Here is a 21,192-nt window from a genome sequence, read left to right on the forward strand (position 1 = left end):
CCCTTTTTTGCCTTTCGTTTTTTAGGGAATAAACCCAAACATTGTCTGCAAAGAAAAGCTTTTATAAATACAGCTACAGGGTACAATGATTTGGTCCACTTTGATTTCATTGGCTGCTTTTTTTCCTCTTGTGCTTGTATTTAAATGCTTGTTTTGCTCCATTTATGAGACTTCAAAGTGCAAGAAAACAAATGCGGAAATGACCTTTGTATTTGAATGTGTGTGTTAGAACCTGATTCAGACAGCAGAATTCTGAGTAGTGGAAATCCAGTAGCATTACACTGTTAGCAGGTATACTTTAGCCTTTTCACTCTGTTCTAGGCTGGATTTATATTCACAGGTGGAATGTTCTGTAAAATTGCTGAATGGCGTTTCAGCCTTTCTTGGTGTGGTTTTTGTAAAGCTCTTGTTTGGGAGTGGGTGAATAGCATTTTCTGCCTACAACTGGTCCTTTATTTTGTAAATTTGGACCTCATCATAAAGTTCTTTCTTACTTGAAGTGCTCTATATGTTTTGATGACAATTCTTAGTGGATGGAGGGTAGATTCAAAAAGGGAGACAGGTTTCTCTGACTCTTGTGAAGACTGCTATAAGGTAATTGAGCCATCAATGTGCTGTGGTAGAAATGCTACAGAGTATTTGTGCCGAATTTTTTACGTGACTTAAGTGTCTATGCTCATAGATTGTTTAGTTTGGGTTTTTTCTTTGTTTTAATTTATTTTGATTGGAAGACTTATCAGGAAAATGAGCTCTAGGCTAATATGTGCACTGGAATTAAGTCGGGCTTTGTGTAGATCTGACATCTTTGGTGTGTGCACAGTGGATTAAGAGTTTGCGGCCACTTTGATGAACAGAAGTGCGGGTTTTTAGCATTGATGGGGCACTGCAAGTTAGCGGTGTAAGTAACATATTCTGATTTTGATGTACCAGGTTTACTTGCCTAATTCCCCACATGATGGAACAAATCTTTTCTTGACCTGCACGGATATGTAGACCTTTTCAAGATGGTTAAGAACTGTGGTGAAGAACCAAGTGGAAAGACAAGTGAGGAAACTTACTTTTGTTTCTAATTAATTCTGCTGCTGTTACGTTATTTACCTAATGTTAGTCAGCTTTTTTAGATGAGAAATCAGTAGTTGAAATCAAGAAGGTATTCTTACACTTAATAAAACTTACATTTGAGCTCAACTCAGCTTGTTGGGTACTTTGTCAGTAAAATGTTAGCTGTGCTTAATCTACTAAAACAATTCTATATATTGCCCGGTATTAAAGCTTTGCTTAAAGTTGTATGGTCTGTGAGCAAAACATCAATTTTAATTTGTGTTCTGACCGTTCTTTTGTCAGGAGGGACATCCACTTCTGCTGGCATCTGATCTGTATGTTTGAAACTATGGTTTCCTGACAGAAGAGTGCGTTATATTTTTTTACAGCAGATCTTTGTTAAATGTGCCGTCAGTGGTGGTTTTGGAAAGATGAGAACAGACCCACTGCAGGGCAGCTCAATGAAGGTGAAAATGTAAGTTCTATGCTGTTACTATGGTTTTTGAATTACCATTGGTTGGGTTGTTTTCAGTCTCCAGTATGTCAGTATATACATGTGTGTGTTTTTTGAAAGCCAGGAAATGCAAATGACGCGATGTTTTATGTAGTTTGAAATAAAAAATTTAAAAAAAAAAAACCAAAGCAAAAGCAACCCAGAATTTTAAACAAACAAACAAAAACCCCACAAAAACCCAAAATCAACGGGAAAGCCCCAACCCCAGAATCAACCTGGGTTATATGCATGAAGTTAAACTTCTTTAAATTGATAGCAGAAATTTAAAAATGGATACAAATCCAGCAGCTTTGGTCATATTGGTGAAATGTTACATTGTGTCAAGGCCAGAGACTTCCTTTGTCTTTAAAAAAGGAACGAAAGTAATACTGACAACGTGTTTGTCATTTGATCACAGTTAAACCGGAAACATACTGTGCTGCTGGATGCTTTTAGTAAACCTTGAATAGAGGTTAGAATGTTTTTTTCTGGTCTGTTTGCTTGAAAATAAGTTCTCGTTAATGACTTTGAAAAATTATGTTTACTGCTGATTGTTTTGCAGTGAAGTATCTCTGATTTGAAGAGCATGGTGAATACTTTTGGTATTTACTAAGGCACTATAAAGTAGTTTAGTCTCTCTTTATTCTGTATGTCCTGTATCTTCTTGAGTACTATCTGTTTCTTTCTCTTCCTTTGAGATAATATGTATAATAGGACTTGCAGTCAGTCCATTTTACTTGAGAATTTTAAGGCATCTTGGAAATGCAAGGTACCATGTGTGGTTCTGAAGAAGACATCCCAGTGTAAAAGATGTATGGGATGTGTCAGGCCTTCATCAGATTGTAATTCAGCAACAACATATACATTTTCATGTTACACTGAAATGAAATGGTAATGCCTGTCTTAAGCTTGAGACTTACATTGTTTTCCCAGACATTTCAGAAGTCAGATGATGCCTAATGTTGCTTTATAGTAGCTTTTGTCTGATTTTGTAAAAATACAGTTCTCCAACAATATATAGCAGTCCTTAGAAAGCAGAGGGCATTTGCTGTAGAAGACAAAATATGTTTAGCTGGATGAACTTAATGTAGCCTCAGTGTAAACATGACTCGTGCCTTTTAGCTTCGTTTTAGAAAGGGCATTTGTACCCTTATTTTTTTTAATTTCTTCAGAGTTCTAGGAGAATTCTCAGCAAGTTTGCTGATATAACACTACTGGTTAGCAGTGGGATGGCTTGTGTATGGCAAGTGTATGTTAGCAGTTACTTCCTAGAATAAATGAAATCTTACATCTTTTAAAAATAACAGAGTTATTGGGGATTCCCTCTCTGCGCTTAGATTTTTGCAAGGTTTAGATTATGTGTCATAAGGAAGAGTACACTTTGAATTTTTCTGAGGACAACTTAAAATTAAGTTAAAGTTAAAATTTGCATTACCTGTGTTGGAACCTTTTTGGTTTTGGTTTTTTATCTTTTTCATTTTTTCCAGTTAGTGTGAGGAACCAGACCAGGATGACTGTTATACTATTATACTATTATTTCAGATTAATTTATTCAATGAACAATTGTATTAATGAAAATAAAATGGGACCTTTTAGAACATGACTCTACAAAGGAATTTCTGTGCACTAAGTACGGTGATTTAAATTTACTCCATGTTTTATGGAAGAATTTTCTTACTTGTTTTCATAAGACTGTGATGCTTCATCAATTAGTTTATGAATTTAGGTAAGAGAGTGAAAAAAATGGAGAGGGAAGGCGAAAGAAAGCTTGCATATTTTTCCCTCTTCTGTATAACTGACATACATTTTGTATTTATTGTAAACATCTTTCTTTCTTTCTTTCCCCTAGGTAATTATAAACACATTCTTAGAACTAGTTTATGAAACAATTGGTTTTCCTTTCACTGGAAGGTTGAATCTTGTTAGTAAGATGCTGTGATTGAGACTTGGGATCTTGGTCCATCCTCTTGCCGGGTTGGCCACTTCTCTACACTTTGTTGTTCTGTCCATCAAACAGAAAAGTGTGTTGTGTTAGGTTGATTACATCAGTGCCTGCCTATTTCTGTAGTGACTGGATTGCCAGCAATGGAATCTGATCTCTGGCTATGTGTGTCTATGCCTACAGAATGTCTGTGATGAATCCATCCAGCTCCTGAGGGATAGCAGTACTGGAACAGGCAACACATGAGGCTCATAATCTACTGTCAGAAATAAACTCTGGCCAGCTAGAAGGATTAAAGTGCCCTGACCTGACAAGTCTACTTTCTCTCTTCTAAGTTAGTAATTTGAAAATTATCTTACTTTGTAGAGAATGCTGGTATCTTAATACCTCTTTTATTTGTAAAATTGCCTAATTTGTAAGGTAATTTTCATACAGCCAGATTCTTGATTATATGCTTGTTTGTGGTAGTTGAATTACATTGGAGACAAATAGGAGGAGATCTTTAATATCAGGAGATGTGTATTTCTGAAGAACTGTAAGTGAGGAGGTGCTTGTTGATTTTGGTTTGCTTTGGTTTTAGAGATAAAGTTGAGACTGCCACAGGAGTACTGTTTTTCTTCGGTGCTGAAATGAAACAGCTGTTTGCTGTAATTGCATGTGTGTCGAATGATGGTGCCCAGAACTGACAAGCAAACCCCTGAGTATATTGCAGCCTCTGGCTAATTGTCTAGAATTCCCCTTCAGTGTGTTCAGCACAGCTCTGTTCTTCTAAATCATTATGTTGTTACAACTCCATTTCCTTCTTGGGGAAATTTTAAAAAAAAGAAACCAAACAAACAACCCTCATCCACAGCAGATTAACTGATTCATATTATGTTATCCAGAACCAATGAATGTAGCTGAACCAAGACTGGCTGTTGAGTTACTTAAAATTGTTTCCTCTTTCATATGAACTAATTTTCAGAGAAACTTGAATCTCTGAAAAGGCAAGTCTCTAGATAAAATCGTCTGTAAAGTTCAGGGCATGCTCTTAAAAGCAAGCAGAAATCAGTCCTTTCATTTGAGTGTGTTAGTACTATCTCTCACAGTACAGTGTTTTTTGTATGTGCTCAAGCATCTATTTTTATATACTTCTATTGTGTTTGGTAATATCAAGAGAAGATATTCCCCAGAAATCTGTCCAGGAATTTAATTGAAAATATTGTGGTAAACAAAAGAGATTCTGTCAAAATACCAGTGCAATACTGGCCATGGTAAATAGCTTATTTAAATGAAATCCTTGGCAATGCTGATCTATACTTTTGATAGGTTTAACTATTTCTACAATTCTATTAAGACTTTAGATGGAGAGATGGGACAAAATGTGGATCTGTGCATTGCCTTAGTGTCTGTGAATGTAGTGGGTCACCAAGGTTTTGACTTGTGTGTAAGTTCTGAGGTGACTGATGTCTTTTTCCCTTCTGAATTTTTCCCTTCTGTGATTTATTGCAATAAACAGTTTATACCTCAGTAACCCTGAAGTAATGCACTGTAAATTCACTGGCTGAAATTGATGCAGACTGAAATGTGTGACTTCATTAGGTCATTAGAGTAAGGCATCCTAATAGATAGTGGAATACACAGCCTAATTCAGGAAATACTTCCCTATAGGATATTCCCTACCCAATATAAGGCAATCGATTGTTAAAAGTCCTAGCTTCAGAGTGTGTTTTTCAGCAGCACATCCTTACAGGTTTGATTGTTATAAGAGAGTTGGATTAAAACACTGGCAACACCTGAAATGTTCTGCTTAAAGCCTCTGTTGCTCAGTAATGTCAGGGTGTATGAATACTTTTCTCCCTTGCAGGATCTTTTCTTTGTCACTGAACCTGTTTTAGTGAGGAATAATCACAATTTTTTAGCACTGACACATTGTGTGAAGTTAGATCTCCACTTTTTTACTGGCTGGAGGATGAATCAATTAGAAATACAAGTTTGAGAAACAGGACTTGCTGTAACTTTTTTTTAAATAGTTTTGCTTGACTACTTTTTTGTGACAGTAGAGAATGGTGTAAGGGTGGGTGGCTAATCAGAGAGCTGAACCAAAAAAAAGTATAATGAAAAAAAGCAGCTGCAGTTGTCCTAGCTTAGTCTGGCTAACTAGCATCTTCCATTGTCATTTCTCCTTTAGTTTTGGAAGTCCGCCTCTTCCTTTTCCTGTGTATTGTTTTCCTTGTCATGCATTTCAGACTTCCCTGACCTCTTTATTGTTTCAGGTTCATCTGTCTCATTTCTCTAAGGTCCATACGCATATGGTAAAAACTCCTGGGATCCTTGAGTTGTCAGGTTTTTTTATGTAAGATTCTATGACTTGGGAATGGAACATCCACACATTCTAAAACTTCTCTTGGTAGTTGGAAGAGATTGCTAGGAGAAGTGCTGTCCAAATCTGGCACTGATCTGGCGTTGTCATTTGATTGCCAATGATCCATGGAGGGAAGGACTAAGTGGACTTAGAAATGCTGCCATTGATTTATCTGCACATGTTGAATCATGTTGAATGGTCGCCACTGGCAAAATGATACATCTTTATATAGAAACAGGTATTTTATGGCCTACTCAGTAACTGTTATCACTAAATAGTGACTCTTTGCTGTAATTAACGTGAAATTCTGAGCCTTACTAAAGTTTGCCAGTCTTCTTGTAAAAATTATAAATAAGTTTATTATGAGCATCACTAGGACACAGCAGAGCTTTGATGTTATTTGATATAAAGAAAACAGTGAGACCACGCCATACTCTGTGCTTGTACTTCAATTAATAATCACTTTTCTATACAAGATTAATGCAGTGATTGCAGTTATTATAGATGCCATAATGTAATAACTAATTTATTCAAAGGCTTTATGGCAGAAGTGGGGGGGGGGGGGGGGTGGTGGTGGACAGAAGCTTCTTCTGGCTTTATGGCTTATAAAGCTGTTAAAAAAGTTTAAAAATCTCCCACAGGATGAGGCTGGAAAGTACTTGTGGATGTTACCCTGCACAGCCCACTGCTCAAGCAGGGTCACCTGCAGCAGGTTGCTCAGGGCTGTGTTCAGTCAGGATTTGAGAATCTGCATGCTTGGAGAGTTCACAGTCTCTCTGGGCAATCTGTGCTGGTGTTTGAACATTGAAGACCCTCACCTGGTTACTCTTGATAAATTGCGGTGGGGTGGTGGGAAGTAATGAAGGACTTCTGGAAGATTTGGAGATACCTGTTATGTTTTCCAGCACTTGTGTAAGAGGGGCAAAAATTCTACATGTTAACAGAATGTAAGTGTTCCATAATGTTAACTGGTCATCAGTAGGTGTTAGCAGAGGAATATTTGTGAACTGGCTGCCCTGCACTGCTGCTTCTGCTGTTCCGGATTTTTCTTTTAAACTCCCATTGCATTTGTTTTTTCTTCCAGACACAGATTAAATACCTAGTTAGCTGGGAAATAAGGCTGCTGTTTAGCTGTCGGCCATTTGAAAAGAAGAAAGGCAGGCTTCTAGAAAATGCTTTCCGGGATCCTTATGGATTGTTTGTTTTTTTTTTTGGTTTGTTTGTTTGTTGTTTTTTTACCTTTTAAACAGGAGACATGGAAATGTGACTGTGTATTTTATTGAAATTTCTCTGTTCTCTTTTTTCCAGGTCTGCTGTTTCTGCTATGTGTATCCCTGTTACGAGGGGTTTTTTGTGATTTCTGAGCTTGGTGCTGTCAGCCTCATGTGAACAAACTAAAACAAAAACCAAGCTGATTTTTGGAAAACAAAATGCCGCGGAAAAGGAAAACTGCTGGGAGCCCTTCTCTGAAGAATGGCAGTTATGACAGAACTGTTGCTGTATACCAAGGGGACCCAAGCTTTTCACTGTCACAAGCTGTGCATAGTGTCAATAAGGAAAAGCTCCTGAACAGCATGTCAGAGATGTTTTCTGACCTAGATCCTACTGTGGTTTATATGGTTCTGTCTGAATGTGATTTTAAAGGTAAATAATGTGTAGTTATCATTACAGTTTTGCTGCATGTGCAGACAGCTCTTAACTAGGGTGACTCCAGAAAAGTTGGTGTAGGTGTTGCAAGCGTATTTGTGAGTTTAGCTTTTAATGAGCAGGTGACTCATAATATTTTGAAATGTTACAGCTTCTTCCTTGCAGGATTCTCCTAAGTTTGACAATGTTTCTGTGAGGCTGGTAACCTGTTGTAGCAGTGTGCTCTGTATAAATGGAGGTGCAGTTTAAGTGGTTTGTTCCATGACAGAACAGGCAGTTACAGGCTTGTGAGGAGAGTCTGTTTTTTTTTTCCCCATTTAGTTTCTATGCCATACCTGGTAGGTGCACAAACTGTCTCTGCAAGAGGCATATTTTGTGTTCTAGACCACATTTTTTTTAAGACAGTGGTACACTGTATGTGGTCCAGGCAACGTTTGCTTTTCCTTAAGTACTTGAGCTTTTGTTTCAGTTTCTGGTTTGCACTGTCATCTTGTCATCTCCACTGAGGATTAGTTTTTGCAGGATAAATTCTGTTTGTCATGTTGAATTCTCTGCAGCCTAGCTTGGACTGTGTTTCTTCCTCTGTATTCTGCCGAGCTACATACCCACTTCTCCTGGCAGACTGTTTTCATGTCTGTGCCTAGTCCTTCCCATGCTTGTGTAGTTTTTAAATTCTGTGCGTAAGCTCATTAGCTTAATAATAAAAGTAATGGATAAGATGCAGGAGGAGTTATATCATCTGAGGAGTTACTCAGAAGGGGAGTAAGTCATATATGGAGCATTTAAATCAATCTGTATTCATGTTAACAGATGTGATTGGCTGAGTTTAAGAGTATTTTGCAAAGAAGGCAGGGATTGTTATTTTGTATATGTATGAAAGCTGGGTAGCTATTAAAAGGACTGCTTTTATTGCCATTTTTACTTTACCTAAATTGCACAGAGTTTATATCTTAATATCGCTCTCATAGTTGTTGCTATGATTGTTGTTTCTTTTAAAATGAAAATTGATGGAATTACTGAGTCATGCTTTGAACTCTTAATAAGATTTACCTTTATCAACATAACAGATTTATCTAGAGTCTTATTGGACAATTCAGTAAACACACAGAGTTCATTATTGTGTTATTAACAATAGTTTGAAAATGGAAAGATTAGCATATTTTCATATAAGTAATAATAAGTTTCATACAGTAGAGAAGATGGAAGGACAAGGAAGATTTTGTTTAACATGTGCAGAAAGTGTTGGATTTTAATGGAATTAGACTTTTTGCAGCACTGGCTTTCAGGAAAGCAGGAGCTTAGCTTTAGGGCCCAGGTGATACTTGTGCCAGGTTTTGATCTTATTCATGTTGCTCATGGGCAACCTATACTCCATTTGGTGGCTTTACAGAGAATTAATGCAGATACTGTTTTTTTTCAGGCTGTGTTAGATATGACATTTTCTGTTGGTCCTAGCCATAATGAATGTATTTTGTGTGCTTTTATCACTTTTGTCTTCAGAAGTGTTTTTCAGTTCATTTTACACTGTTTATCCTATATAACATAGGTTAAAAGTAAGTACCCATTTAAACATTTAAACAAGTACCCATTTAAACAGTTCTGATATTTTTTCCAGTTAAGCTGAATAATTTTTAGACATTATTTCCTTAGTAATTTATATGCTTATTAGGTTATTATTTTGCAGTATGTCAGTATTGAGTTCTGTCTTTACCTCTAGTGAGAAACAGATGAAGAGAGTTGCAGAAGGTGTGTTAAAAGATGAATTGGTGAACTGTTTTTTGGTTGTCTCTTTAGTTGTGATAAATACTCCTTGTAGTAAAAAAACTGCATTCACATCAATTTATGTTCGTTCTGTTGACCATGCTTTATTCTCTTTACCTTATTCAACAGTAGAGAATGCTATGGATTATCTGCTAGAGCTGTCCACTCATGCTGAAGGAGTAGGATCTTCAAAAACCTTGGGTTTTGATACAGTAGCACCATCGCTAGCTCTTGTTAATCAGCAAAGATCTGTTGCAAATGAAAGGTGGGAAAGTACTGCAGAACGAATTAATTCTGAAGAAGGGATGGAAGAGGTCCTATCGAATGATGTGCAGCTCGCTGAAGAACTGGATTCCTTAATAGAAAATTCTTTTCAGAGATACAGCTTGAGTGATGAATTGCCCAATTCTGCAAATGACCAAATAGTACATAAGCGTTCTGTGGAACGTGATGGCTTTAACGAATTTCCTGAGTGGGAAAAATCTTTTTCAGGTTGCAGTCTTCTACTTTTTCCACAGCAAACAGGGACAAATAATGAGGTTTTAGAAAACTTCTGCTGTTCTCAGCCACCAGTGAGTCAGCTAAGTGTCCATACGGGCTTACCAGCTGCATCTGACACTTCTGCACAAATACAGGAAGATTCCGGTTTGTCAGAAATACATGCTCAGCGTGATGTGGCTTCAGAAGTCTATAAACAACCCAATGGAGAAGTACCTTGTGGAAATTCTGATCAGACCCAAGGTACTGGTTTGGATCAGAAAAGTGTGACTGCTGCTTCTGGTGAGTCCTCCCAAAGACCTCTGGAACTTGAAGTAGCTGTCACTGGAAATCCTAATTCAAGATGCCTGGAACAGCAGGGTTATAACTTAAACTTTTCCCCACTGTCATGTCAACCTCAACAACACTGGAATCTCATGGCTCCTGTGTTTTATCCATCCAGTGGAAGTCACAGCTTTGTAACTCCTGTGGCTGTCAGCCCAGGGCAGTGGAGACCTGTTTCAGATTATAGGACTTCAGAAAAAGAGCATTATTTTTCTTCTTCAGTGGTTTCAAATGCCTGGGATAGCAGCCCTTCTCTGAAGCTACAGGACAATCAAGATAGAAACTCCAGATTGAACCTCTCACAAGCACAGCAGTCACCTGTTTGTCACATGATGAGAAAAAGGATGCACCTTATAGGTCAAGTACTTGTTCTTCTCAGAGGTGTTCCAGGATCAGGAAAATCATATTTGGCAAGGTAGACCATCTATATTGTGAGCTTCTAAAAGGAACTGTTTAATTGTGAACAGGATTAGTGCAGGCAGAGACAGTTTTCTGACATTTGTAAATAGTTATGCTTATACCCTAATCTCCAGCTCCATGGTACATGCAGCATGATGAGTAATAATAATTGTGGAGAGCTGAGTTGCTCGCAGCTCCTTGACTGCTAAAGGAAATTGAAATATGAAGGGTTAGCTTTAACTGCTGTCACTGGCCAAAGGAGTTTGTGTCACCAGAGGATCACTGCATTATATTAGGTCTGCTGTGTTCTTCCGGTCCCTGCTCATTTCAGGTGTTTCCTTCCAATCACATGAATGAAAACATGCCAGCTCTTTGTAGGCAGAAATTCCCTTTCTACTGTTGGAATTCTTTTGTGTAAGTACTATGTGTGGAGCTTCATGGGTTGAATTCTTGATTTCTTTTCTAATGCTCCAAAAGCCTAACTTGAACTTCGACTCCTCTGGCTGGCACCTGAAATACTGGGTGCAGTTAACACTGTGTGTGTATTTGTCAGTGTGAAAGTATGTCATCAGATGCAGATGGAAAAATACCTCCCTCATTGTTTTGAAATGAGACTTGCAGGGAACCTCTGCCAGCTCTTTTTTGCCTAGATACCCCCAGCCTTTGGAAAAGAAAGGAAATTATTATATATCATCTTTGGAGGATATATATGTTCCCCCCCCTTTACTGCTTCCATTCCAAATAATTTTGGTTTAGTGCAAGATACTAAATACATGTATGTATGGTAGAAGATAACATGCCTGGGGAGGAGAAGCAGGAAAAGCTATTTACTTCTTGATCTTTCACAGGACTTTGCTTGAGGATAACCCAAGTGGAATCATTCTTAGTACTGATGATTACTTTTATAAACACGGACAATACCAATTTGATCCCAATTGCTTAGGGGAAGCACATGACTGGAACAGGAAACGAGGTGAGAAATAAGGGATTAGCTTGCTCCTTTACAGTTCAATGCTTGTGTGCTGTTTTAAAAGCTGCCTGTCTTGTAATGCCTGTCTCACAGGTCAAGCATTTATGCCATTGTAGAAGTATTTTTTAATATGTGTGTGGAAAAAGAATATGAGCACAAACTCAGAAGTCATCTGTCCATTTTGGAATTAAAAATGCCAGTGTTTGTGTCAAAAGATTGTTTTGCTTCAGATTTCATCATGGTTGTGTCCTGTTTCTGGAGTGCTAATCTGTACCATCTCCCAGCAATACTTCTTCTGAGATGAGCCATTATATATGCATATACAATAAGTAATGAGGATGTAGATACAAATAACATTTACACAGATAATTTCCTGCTCTTGATTATTTTTTTTCTTTTAAGCACTAAATCATCGGCAAATTTAAAACAAATTTAAAATTACAAGAACAAGACAGAAGAAATAATCTTTTTTTTTCCTTTCCTTAATTGGTTTATTTTTTTTATATTGGCTCCCACTAAGCGTATCACAGAACAATATTTTTAAGCTTCTATTTGCTATATTTGAGCCATGATTAGTTTTCTACTATCAAATTTCTAACCAGTGGAGAAATGGGTTAGTAAGAAATGTATGATTCAGTGATAACATCAATTGTTCAGACATACTGTAACAAAGGTACAGAAACATCGTGCTGTATCTCAAAGCTACTGATTCTAAACATTTCATTGCTGTGTATTTAAGCTACAATAATTCTTTCACTTTTTCATATTTTCTATAGTTTTACAGAGTGGACTATTCTTAAGACTGCTATAAAGTCAACGATTTTGTACGCAACAAAAGTCCACTTTAATGTGATCATGTAGGTTTTTTAGTTGATTTACTAATCAATTAGTCATCTTGGTGCATTTTACATCTGCGTTCTCATTCCTTGATTATCATACATACATTAATTCAGAAGAATAATGCTGTATCAGTAGCTTTACATGTGAGGGGGGCATTTCTGAAAGGAAAAAAAAAGAGGGCCTTGAAACAGATAAGCTGTGATGAGAGTTCTTTACACAGTGGTTAGTCATTATGGATTATCTACTTTATAAAATACAACAAATTTAGAGCATTAGTATAAATGTTATATGTCCACCCTTTTATAGTGAAATTAACTATATTGCATTCTTTTGTGCATATGTGTCTTTCAGCCAAAGAAGCATTTGAAATGAGAATCTCTCCCATAATAATAGACAACACAAACATACAAGCATGGGAGATGAAGCCTTATGTTACTTTGGTTAGTATTACAGTTTGATCAACGTGAAAAGGGATTATTGACCAGCATGGCAACAACATATGTTTTAGAATGAGATTGTCTTTCTCAGTCTAGCTGTTGCTCCACAAGGAAGTCTGGAATCAAAAAAAAAAAAAGTGTTACATGGAATCATATTACCCAGTGTCATATTCTGTGCGTGTCAGAGTATTGACGTGGCCTATTTTCCAAGTGACAAAACCAAGTGCTTTGTGCTTGGGGTCAAAAATAAATGTTGTGGAAACTGAATTCTGTTCCTCTCATATGTGATCAGTGAACTTATGAGCTACTTTTAAAATATCATCAGCACTAATTAATGAATGATGTTTGGTGCTCCATGAAACTTGAAAACGCAGTCTTAGTTTCATCCTAAGTATGACATAGAGGCAGATTTCTCCTACCATGGTATGTAAACACATTAGGGTGTGTAGTATGTAGAACTGCCAGGTTTTGAGCGGATACTGTATGTATGCTGCATGTGGTAATGGATTATCTTTGATAATACAGTGGGACTTAACGCAGATAATTTTATTAATAGAATTTTTATTTTATTATACTTGCATTTATTAACAATTTTCAGATTAATAGTTCATTCATAAATTAAGTCCTTGATTTTGCTGTATACTGAAATAAAGATATAACAAAAGTTCTTCCAGGAGGTGCAGGGTTTGGTGAGGTAACAAGATTTATTTCTGAAAACAGTAACAGAGAGAAGTGGCACAGTACTCTCAGTGTTTCTCCTGATTAGACTTTGGGCTCGTTTTCTGTCATGATGAGACTAGGCCGTGTAAGGACCATTTACATGCAGTCCACTCAAGTTTCCCATATGGCAGGACGCTGTCCACAGTAACTGTGTTAATGTAACTGAATTGCTTGTTTTGGAACTGGCTTGCATCTGGTCAGCTCTGAATGTAAGCAGAGAGCTTTTCTCTCTTGGTGATGTACATACTATCCCTGAAAAGAGGAGAAGTTCTGCAGTCTTGACTCAGAGGAGGTAGAACATTCAAAGGGGGGGTATAAAATGGTGATTTTGTTTGTTTGGTTTTGTGATCATGGCACACAGTTTTACAGTAAGAGAAGCAAATACATATTTTTAAAAATCTCTGTTTATATAAGCAGAAGTGCAACACTGAACAGAAGTATGTTATTCCAAATGTTTAGCACAAAAAACAGGCTGTATGTATTGTGTGCTTGTTCACAGGAAAAAGAGGTGGGTGATGTGGCTTGTTCTGTTTTTTTATCTGTTTTATTCAGGCTCAGCAGTTCAAATACAAAGTTGTGTTCCGAGAACCAGGCACATGGTGGAAGTTTAAACCCAAAGAACTTGAAAGGTAAGATTGTAAAGGAGAATTTCATATTAGATTGTATATCTTTCACAGACTATGATTTTTAAAAAGGTACCACTTAGTGCAGTGGCTGGTGAAGTAATCAAGATTTTTATGGTATTAAGTGTCTTTTTAATAATTATTTTTTCCGCAATATTAACTTTTGTGGTATTTTACATGCATTATGAGATTTTTTTTTTCACTGTCACTTTGTTCTAACTGTATACAAAAGCAATAGATATTATGTAATGTTTTCATGATCGCAGTTCTTTTGCATTTAAGGTACAGTGACTGCTCCTTTGAGTTCCTGAGGTTACAAAAATGGTGTCAGGTTGAGACTGGTTTTGCATCTGGCTGGTCTGTTGCCTTACTTGAAATGTTTTTGCTGTCACTGAGTTTAAAGCAGTCAGTACCTCATGAGAGGGACAGACCCCTGTGCATTGTCATTATTATTTACCTCGTCTTTAGCAGGACCTTCTACACAGTCATAGAGCCATTACTTAGAGCCAAAATAGGCAAGATGTAAACTTAGTGAATAATATGTACCTAGAAAATTGGCTGGGTGCCAGGTTCAAAGGGTCTGAAGTCCAAGAGGAGGCTGATGTACCTCTAGGATGAATGCTAGGGCGGCCATGATTTAATCTCCTATTTATGACTTGGATACTGGAACATAGTGCACTCTCAGCAGATTGGCAGATGATACTGAATTGAGCAAGAATACTTTGTTCAGCCTTAAGAAGAGAACATTAAGGAAGAGCCATGTTGTTGTCTTCAGTTATCTTTTGAGGGGTCACAGAAAACACTAAAAAGATCTCTTCTGAGAATGGTGCAGGGATAGGGCAAAACAAACATAAGTAAGGTGGAACTTTGGAAATTTTTATTACATAAAGTAAGTGGGTGTTTGTTTTTTCTTTGATTGTTTTATTTTTAGTTATGAGGGTGGTCACACACTGAAAGAGTTTGCCCAGACAGTTTGGAGACTTTCAGTCATTGAGGGTATTCAAAATTTGACAAGACAAAGCTCTGGGCACCATAATCTAGCTGTACCTCCTCTGAGTTGGAGGTTGACTGTGTGACCACCAGGGGTCCCTTTCAATACAAATTGTTTTGTGATTTCATAGTATCTGTTGTCATCTGAGTTGGCATGCCTAGCTTAAGGTTGACCACTTTTCAACTGTGGTAAGGAAGATTATTTTCTCTCCTAATATAGAACTTAAACTTTTTCTCCTGTACCTTCAATTTCTGTTTTGTCATCCTTGTCAGGATCCACTTCTTCTAGGTAGAACTGCTGCAGAGCATATTCCTAGTTGGTGTTCAACAGAGTCACTGAAAATCTCCAGCCAAAGTGTGTCCAAAATAATAAGTGAATAGGTTTTCCTCAAGGCTCAAGGAGTTCTTAGCAAAACCAAAGAAGGAATAGTTAATTCAGAAGTCTTCCATACCCAGTCTGATATCCTGCATCACTGTCAGGATCTGTTATGGTGTGTTTCTGATACCAGTTTGAAGAAGATGCATTGTTGGTACAGTTTTAAGTTTTAGTATGAAGCAAATCACCCAGTTGCAGAACAGGGCCAGCAGGTGGGGTGGAGAAGTGGAGCAGCAGTTTGAGTCACACTCTATGTGGAGTACCTTAGTGCACTGATACAGAAATAACAGCTCTTTCACACCTTTTGCTCCGTCCCGCTGAAATCTCTGGTTAGTTTTGCTGTAAACTTATAATGAATTTATTGTTGAATTATTCTCTTATTTTAATATACAAATCTGAAATGTTTCTTTTTTTTTTACGTATAGGCGAAACATTCATGGTGTCTCTAAAGAAAAGATCAAAAGAATGTTGGAGCGATATGAACACTGCCTTACTGTTAGTTCAGTATTGGATTCTTCAGTCCCAGACAAAGCAGAAGCTGCTGGCTGGAGTGAAGATCCTTGTCAGGAGGAAAGCCATAGGTTAGATTCTTATACTAGCTTTGTAGTCTTGCATAAAAGGGTAAAAATTCAAACTTCGTAGCAGTGGAAGCTGGATAATGCTGTTGAACAATTACATAATAAAAAGAAATGCACTGCATAGTTTTCTTAATTTATAAGAATTTGAGGATTTCTAGAAATGAGCAGTCAAGGGACTTAGGCAACTTTCCACTGCTTTTTGTAAACTTCCCCATGTGACTGTGTGTTTGATTGACTTTCTCTTATCAGAAACATGCTATAGGATGTATGTTGTAGATACAACCCACTTAAAAGCTCTAAAATGCTTTTCAGAATAATGTAGTCCCAAATTACAATTTCTGAGGCTGTGTGTTGTTATTAGATTATGTTTTTGTGGTAGAATGTGAATTCTTTGTTCAGTAGAAAGTTATCTACTTGCTTTTGAGTATATTTAGTTCAGACTTGTCTAGATTTATGTTGGTTGTATGCACGACTGTTTCTTAGTGGCTAATCTGAATAATGGTGTATATGCCCTATAATAATGTGTAGGAAATCAGATTATTTGCAGTTATTATTTCATTTGGGTTTTGCATGCTTAATGTATTTGAAGCTGGTGGAACTGTGCTCTTACCATCCCTGAGAGAAGCAAGCCAGCCACCCAAAACAAAAGAAATTAAAGATCCCCTACCCTCTTGACACCAGGCAGATGGAGGGGACCTAGGAGACAGGGGAGGTTGGAAACAGTTTACTCCTCAGAGTACACAATGTATTACCCCCCAGTTTATGTCACCTTCCCAAGTACCCCTCTACAACTGATTAGAGGTATGTGAGGATGAGAAAAATGAGAAAGATGATGAAGCAGATATGGGATCATCCAGGTTAGAAGAGTCGCCATGGAAGAGTCAGAGAACACCTTGTATCATGACCAGCTCTACCAGGAAAAAGAAGAAAAGTGATAGTGATTGGTTACTTCACCCTCAGAGGAACATGGGGCCTGTTGCCCCATGAGGAGTACAAGGATGTTGTTAGGTTATGCAGGGAGAAAATTAGAAAGGCAAAGACACAACTGGAACTAAATCTGGCCACTGCTATAAAAGATAACAAAAAGTACTTTTACAAATATGTCAGCAATAAAAAGAGGGCCAACGAGAACCTTCATCCTGTACTGGATAATGGGGATAATCTAGTGACTGAGGATGAGGAAAAGGCTGAAATACTTAATGCTGCCTTTGCCCTCAGTCTTTAATAGCTACACCAGCCATCCTCAGGGTACTCAGTTCCCTGAGCTGGGTGTCAGCGATGAGGAGCTGATTGAAGTCCCCATAATTCAGGAAGAAATGTTTAGCAACCTCCTGTTCCGCTTAGATGTACACAAGTCTATGGGGCTGGATGGGTTACACCCAAGAATGCTGAAGGAGATGGCAGAAGAGCTTGCTGAGACTCCATCATCTACCAGCAGTCCTGGTCTAGTGGGCAGGTCCCAGAGGATTGGAGGTTTGTCAACATGATGCCTTTCTACAGAAAGGGCAGGAAGGAAGACCCTGGAAACTGCAGGCCTGTCAGCCTGAGCTCAATGCTGGGGAAGGTCCAGTGCAGCCCATCTGCATGGAGCAGATGATCCTAAGTGAGATCAAAAGGGAGGGATCAAGCCCAGTCAGCAGGAGTTCATGAGGGACACGTCCTGCCTGACAACCTGATGTCCTTCTACAGTAAGGTGACCTGCCTGGTTGATGAGGGAGCAGCTGTGGACATTGTTTCGACTTTAGTAAAGCATTTGACACTGTCTCCCAAAGCATTCTCGTGGAGACACTGGCTGGTCATGGCTCATGGTCTGGATGGGTGTGTTCTTCACTGGGTAGGAAACTGGCTGGATGGCAGAGCCCAAAGAGTGGTGATAAATGGTGTCACATCTAGTTGGCAACCCGTCACTAGTGGTGTCCCTCAGGGCTCAGTGTTAGGTCCAGTGTTGTTTAACATCTTCATTGATGATCTGGATGAGGGAATCGAGGGCACTCTCAGTAAATTTGTAGGCAACACCAGGTTGGGCAGGAGTGTTGATCTGCTGAAGGATAGGGAGGCTCTGCAGAGGGGCCTGGACAGGCTGGATCAATGAACTGTGGCCAGTGGTATGAGGTTCAGCAAGGCAAAGTGCTGAGTCCTGCATTTGGGACACAATAACCTCATGCAACACTAAGGGGCTTGGGGAAGAGTGGCTGGAAAGCTGCTTGGTGGAAAAGGACCTGGGGTGCTGACTGGCAGCTGCTGAACATGAGCCAGTGTGCTTCATTACATAACTGAATGCTGGGAATGGGGGAAAATAGGCTTTTAAGAAAGTATTATTAACCCTACGCTGAAGTAAGAAACAGATACTTAGCAAGGGAAGTTCCGCATTGCTTAGCTCTGTTTTTATGAAGAAGTGTTGAGGTTAGGGCTAAGTCATCTTAAATTTGCTTTCTCTCATTAGAGATCTCCAGCTGGATGATTAGTGTCCTAAAAGGTGGTTTCTGGTCTGTAATTTGAAAATATTAAATAGTCAAGGCAAAATTAAAAATGTGGACAAGAAGGTTTGAAATGGGTTTATCTTTCATTTGAATTTGTCTTTCAGGACATTGCATTCTGATGTAAAGGAAGAACCTTTCGCTTCTGATCTGGGGCCTCTTGAATTAGCTGAAGATGATAAAACTTTTCCCAGTACTTCTCTAACATTAGAAAGTAACCATGATCCTGAACATCTTCAGAAAGAGGAAAAAGAAATTGAAAATAGCTCAGTGGAACGCAATTGTGGGGACAGCACTGTTCAAGATAACTTGGATGTTTGTTTGTCAGATCGTGTAGAAAAAGAACTGCCCTTGGAGAAGAAAGAGGAAAAGGGAGAAAAACTAGGAAAAAATGCTGAAACAGAAAAGAATGAGATTGATGTGACCACGACTGAAGTTACTCTGTGCTTGCATACAGAAGGAGTTGAGGAGCACAGCGATAACAACATTCTCAAAGTTCAAACTGAAGTTGAACAATCTGGCCAAATATGTACAGAACCAAAATCAACAGAAAGTAGTAACACAACAGAACCAAGCAGTTCGGCTTTTGACATGTCAGGAAAACCAGAACTACTGAACTTTCTGGGTGACTGGCCTGTAGAACAAACAATGGGACAGAGAGTCAAAAGAGCTAGAAGACTAGAAAAATCTTCTCTAAAGAGTGATAAAGAAGTTAAAACTCCCAGTCAACAGAATCCTGAGTTAGGTAAAGAGCAAGCAGGCCTGCCTGGGACCCATACTGTTGAAAAAGGACATGAGGAAGAAAACCTAGCCTCTAGCTGTTTCTCTGTTAATTCAGATAAAGTTACACCGCAATTGCAAATGATAGGACATTGGCCTGTCACAGGCTCATTAGAACAGAGACAGCAAAGGTCAAGGAGAATGAGAAAGACAAATCTAAATCAGTCCGATGAACACAGAAATGCTGAAGGTGACATTAATAGAAACGCTCTTGAGACTCTAGATGTGCTTCATGGGACACCTGTGAACACCACAGAGCAACCGGATACAGAGACTTTGCAAGCGCACCAACCTGAAACAGAGGCTAGTGAAACAGTAGGTGAGAGAAAACCACAGCAAAATAAGAGAATGAGGAAACATCACAAATTGGCCCTCACTTTTACAAATAACAATTTGCCCCATCCAAGAGAAGAGGAATGTTTGTCAACACTTAATGTAGAAGAAGAGAAACAGGATGCACGCTTGTGTAGGCAAAAAAGTAGCCATTCACAGACTGAATCACAGGACTTTGCTCTCCTGTGGAGGTTAGAAAAGAAAATGCTTTTTCCAGAGACTACCAGAGTATTGCATGGCAGACTAGATGGCTTCAAACCCAAAGATGTAGGTAATGTTTCAGATTCTCAGGAAAAAATTCCCTATCGAGTTATGTATGATAAAAGTACATTTGTGGAAGAAAGTGAACTTATCAGTATTGATGAGTCTGAAAAGCTGAATATGCTGTGTAAGCTCTTTGATTCTGTTTCATTTGAAGCTGTGAAAGATTTGTATGAAAGGTGTAACAAAGACATAGACTGGGCCACAGGTCTGCTCTTAGACTCTGATGAAAAGTTACGCAAAGATGTTGGCACTGAATGCTTTCAAGTAAGAGAAGCTGAGCCAGTTGTTGCAGACCTTGATTTCAAGGCAAGTACAAACTATGGTGAGAATCTCAAGGACTGTGAACAAATGTCACAAATAATTGGGGCTGGTGATATCTCTAAGCCCTCAGAAGATAAGAACTCATCACTCAGCATTGCAGAAAGTCAGGCTGCCAAGGCAACTGTGACGGATGTTGATGTGTCTGATGCACTCACTGCTACCTCACTGAAGGATTCATCAGAACTGAACTGTGGAGATGCAGCCCCTGGAACTGATGTAGGCAGCTCAGCAGCAGGTATCTTTGAGCCGTTCGTTTCAGGAAAGCAGAAGGTAGAAGCTGAGAGTCCTGTTGAAGAACCTATAAATAAGCCATTAGAGCCATTAGTCTCACAACGTGATGCAGGTTTCAGTGTACCCATGACTCTGCCTCATGGTCCTAACACAGCTTCTACCAATTTGAAATTTGAACTAAATAACAAGAGTGACAGTAACCCTTCGGAAAGCAATGCAGAAAATTCCAAAGTGATGACTTCGTTACTAGAAGTGGATCATGCACCTCTGTTTGGTCCTAGGAATGATGAAGAACTGGAAACCCAGGGGAGTTTTAGAGAGATACATGGTAGAGAAGAAGTTGAAACTCCAAGCAGGGATGAAACCAAAGCCAAGATACAAAGTCCTGTACCAGCATCACATGCAGCCTTCAATATAGATTGCCTAGAACTAACATTACCTCCTGAACTGGCACTCCAATTGAAAGAAATATTTGGGCCTGTTGGCATTGATGCAGGTATGGGCATAATCGTATCCATATTTTTATATCAAAAAAACAACTCCAAACAACAAAACCCCTCAGTTTGGGTGAGAAAACCTTTCTTCTTTTGCCTCTGCTTTTTTTCCTTCATGCTTGGTTTTTAGAGAATGGATTTGCACAATGCATTATGATACTGTTTTTTGTTGCTGTTAATCCAAAATTGGAACTGAACTAAGTGTGGCATAAAATACAGATGCAGTAGTGCTACCTTCTGCCTTTGGCTTTTTGTACATGCACATACTTTAAAAGCATAAGAAAATATATTGGCTTATTTGCCTTTTGA

General features: G+C 38.5%; 1 protein-coding gene across 2 annotated transcripts in view; it reads left to right on the forward strand.

Annotated features, from left to right (window-relative positions):
- Positions 1-454: 454 nt before the first annotated feature.
- Positions 455-21,192, forward strand: part of N4BP2 (NEDD4 binding protein 2) — a 34,272-nt gene continuing 13,534 nt past the window's right edge. Inside the window, exons 1-9 of one of the 2 annotated variants that reach the window (XM_062642439.1) lie at positions 455-1,044; positions 1,345-1,516; positions 7,129-7,464; positions 9,358-10,465; positions 11,298-11,422; positions 12,611-12,699; positions 13,969-14,045; positions 15,831-15,986; positions 18,568-20,885. In XM_062642439.1, the coding sequence (XP_062498423.1) occupies positions 7,251-7,464; positions 9,358-10,465; positions 11,298-11,422; positions 12,611-12,699; positions 13,969-14,045; positions 15,831-15,986; positions 18,568-20,885 (4,087 nt within the window). In that variant the 5' untranslated portion in view covers positions 455-1,044; positions 1,345-1,516; positions 7,129-7,250. The remainder of the gene's footprint in view (positions 1,045-1,344; positions 1,517-7,128; positions 7,465-9,357; positions 10,466-11,297; positions 11,423-12,610; positions 12,700-13,968; positions 14,046-15,830; positions 15,987-18,567; positions 20,886-21,192) is intronic. The other variant, XM_062642437.1, reaches the window with a different exon arrangement.

Source organism: Pezoporus occidentalis, unplaced genomic scaffold (genome assembly GCF_034315485.1).
Source record: "Pezoporus occidentalis ecotype Australia unplaced genomic scaffold, CSIRO_AGI_Poc_V1 ctg71, whole genome shotgun sequence".
Taxonomy (NCBI): domain Eukaryota; kingdom Metazoa; phylum Chordata; class Aves; order Psittaciformes; family Psittacidae; genus Pezoporus; species Pezoporus occidentalis.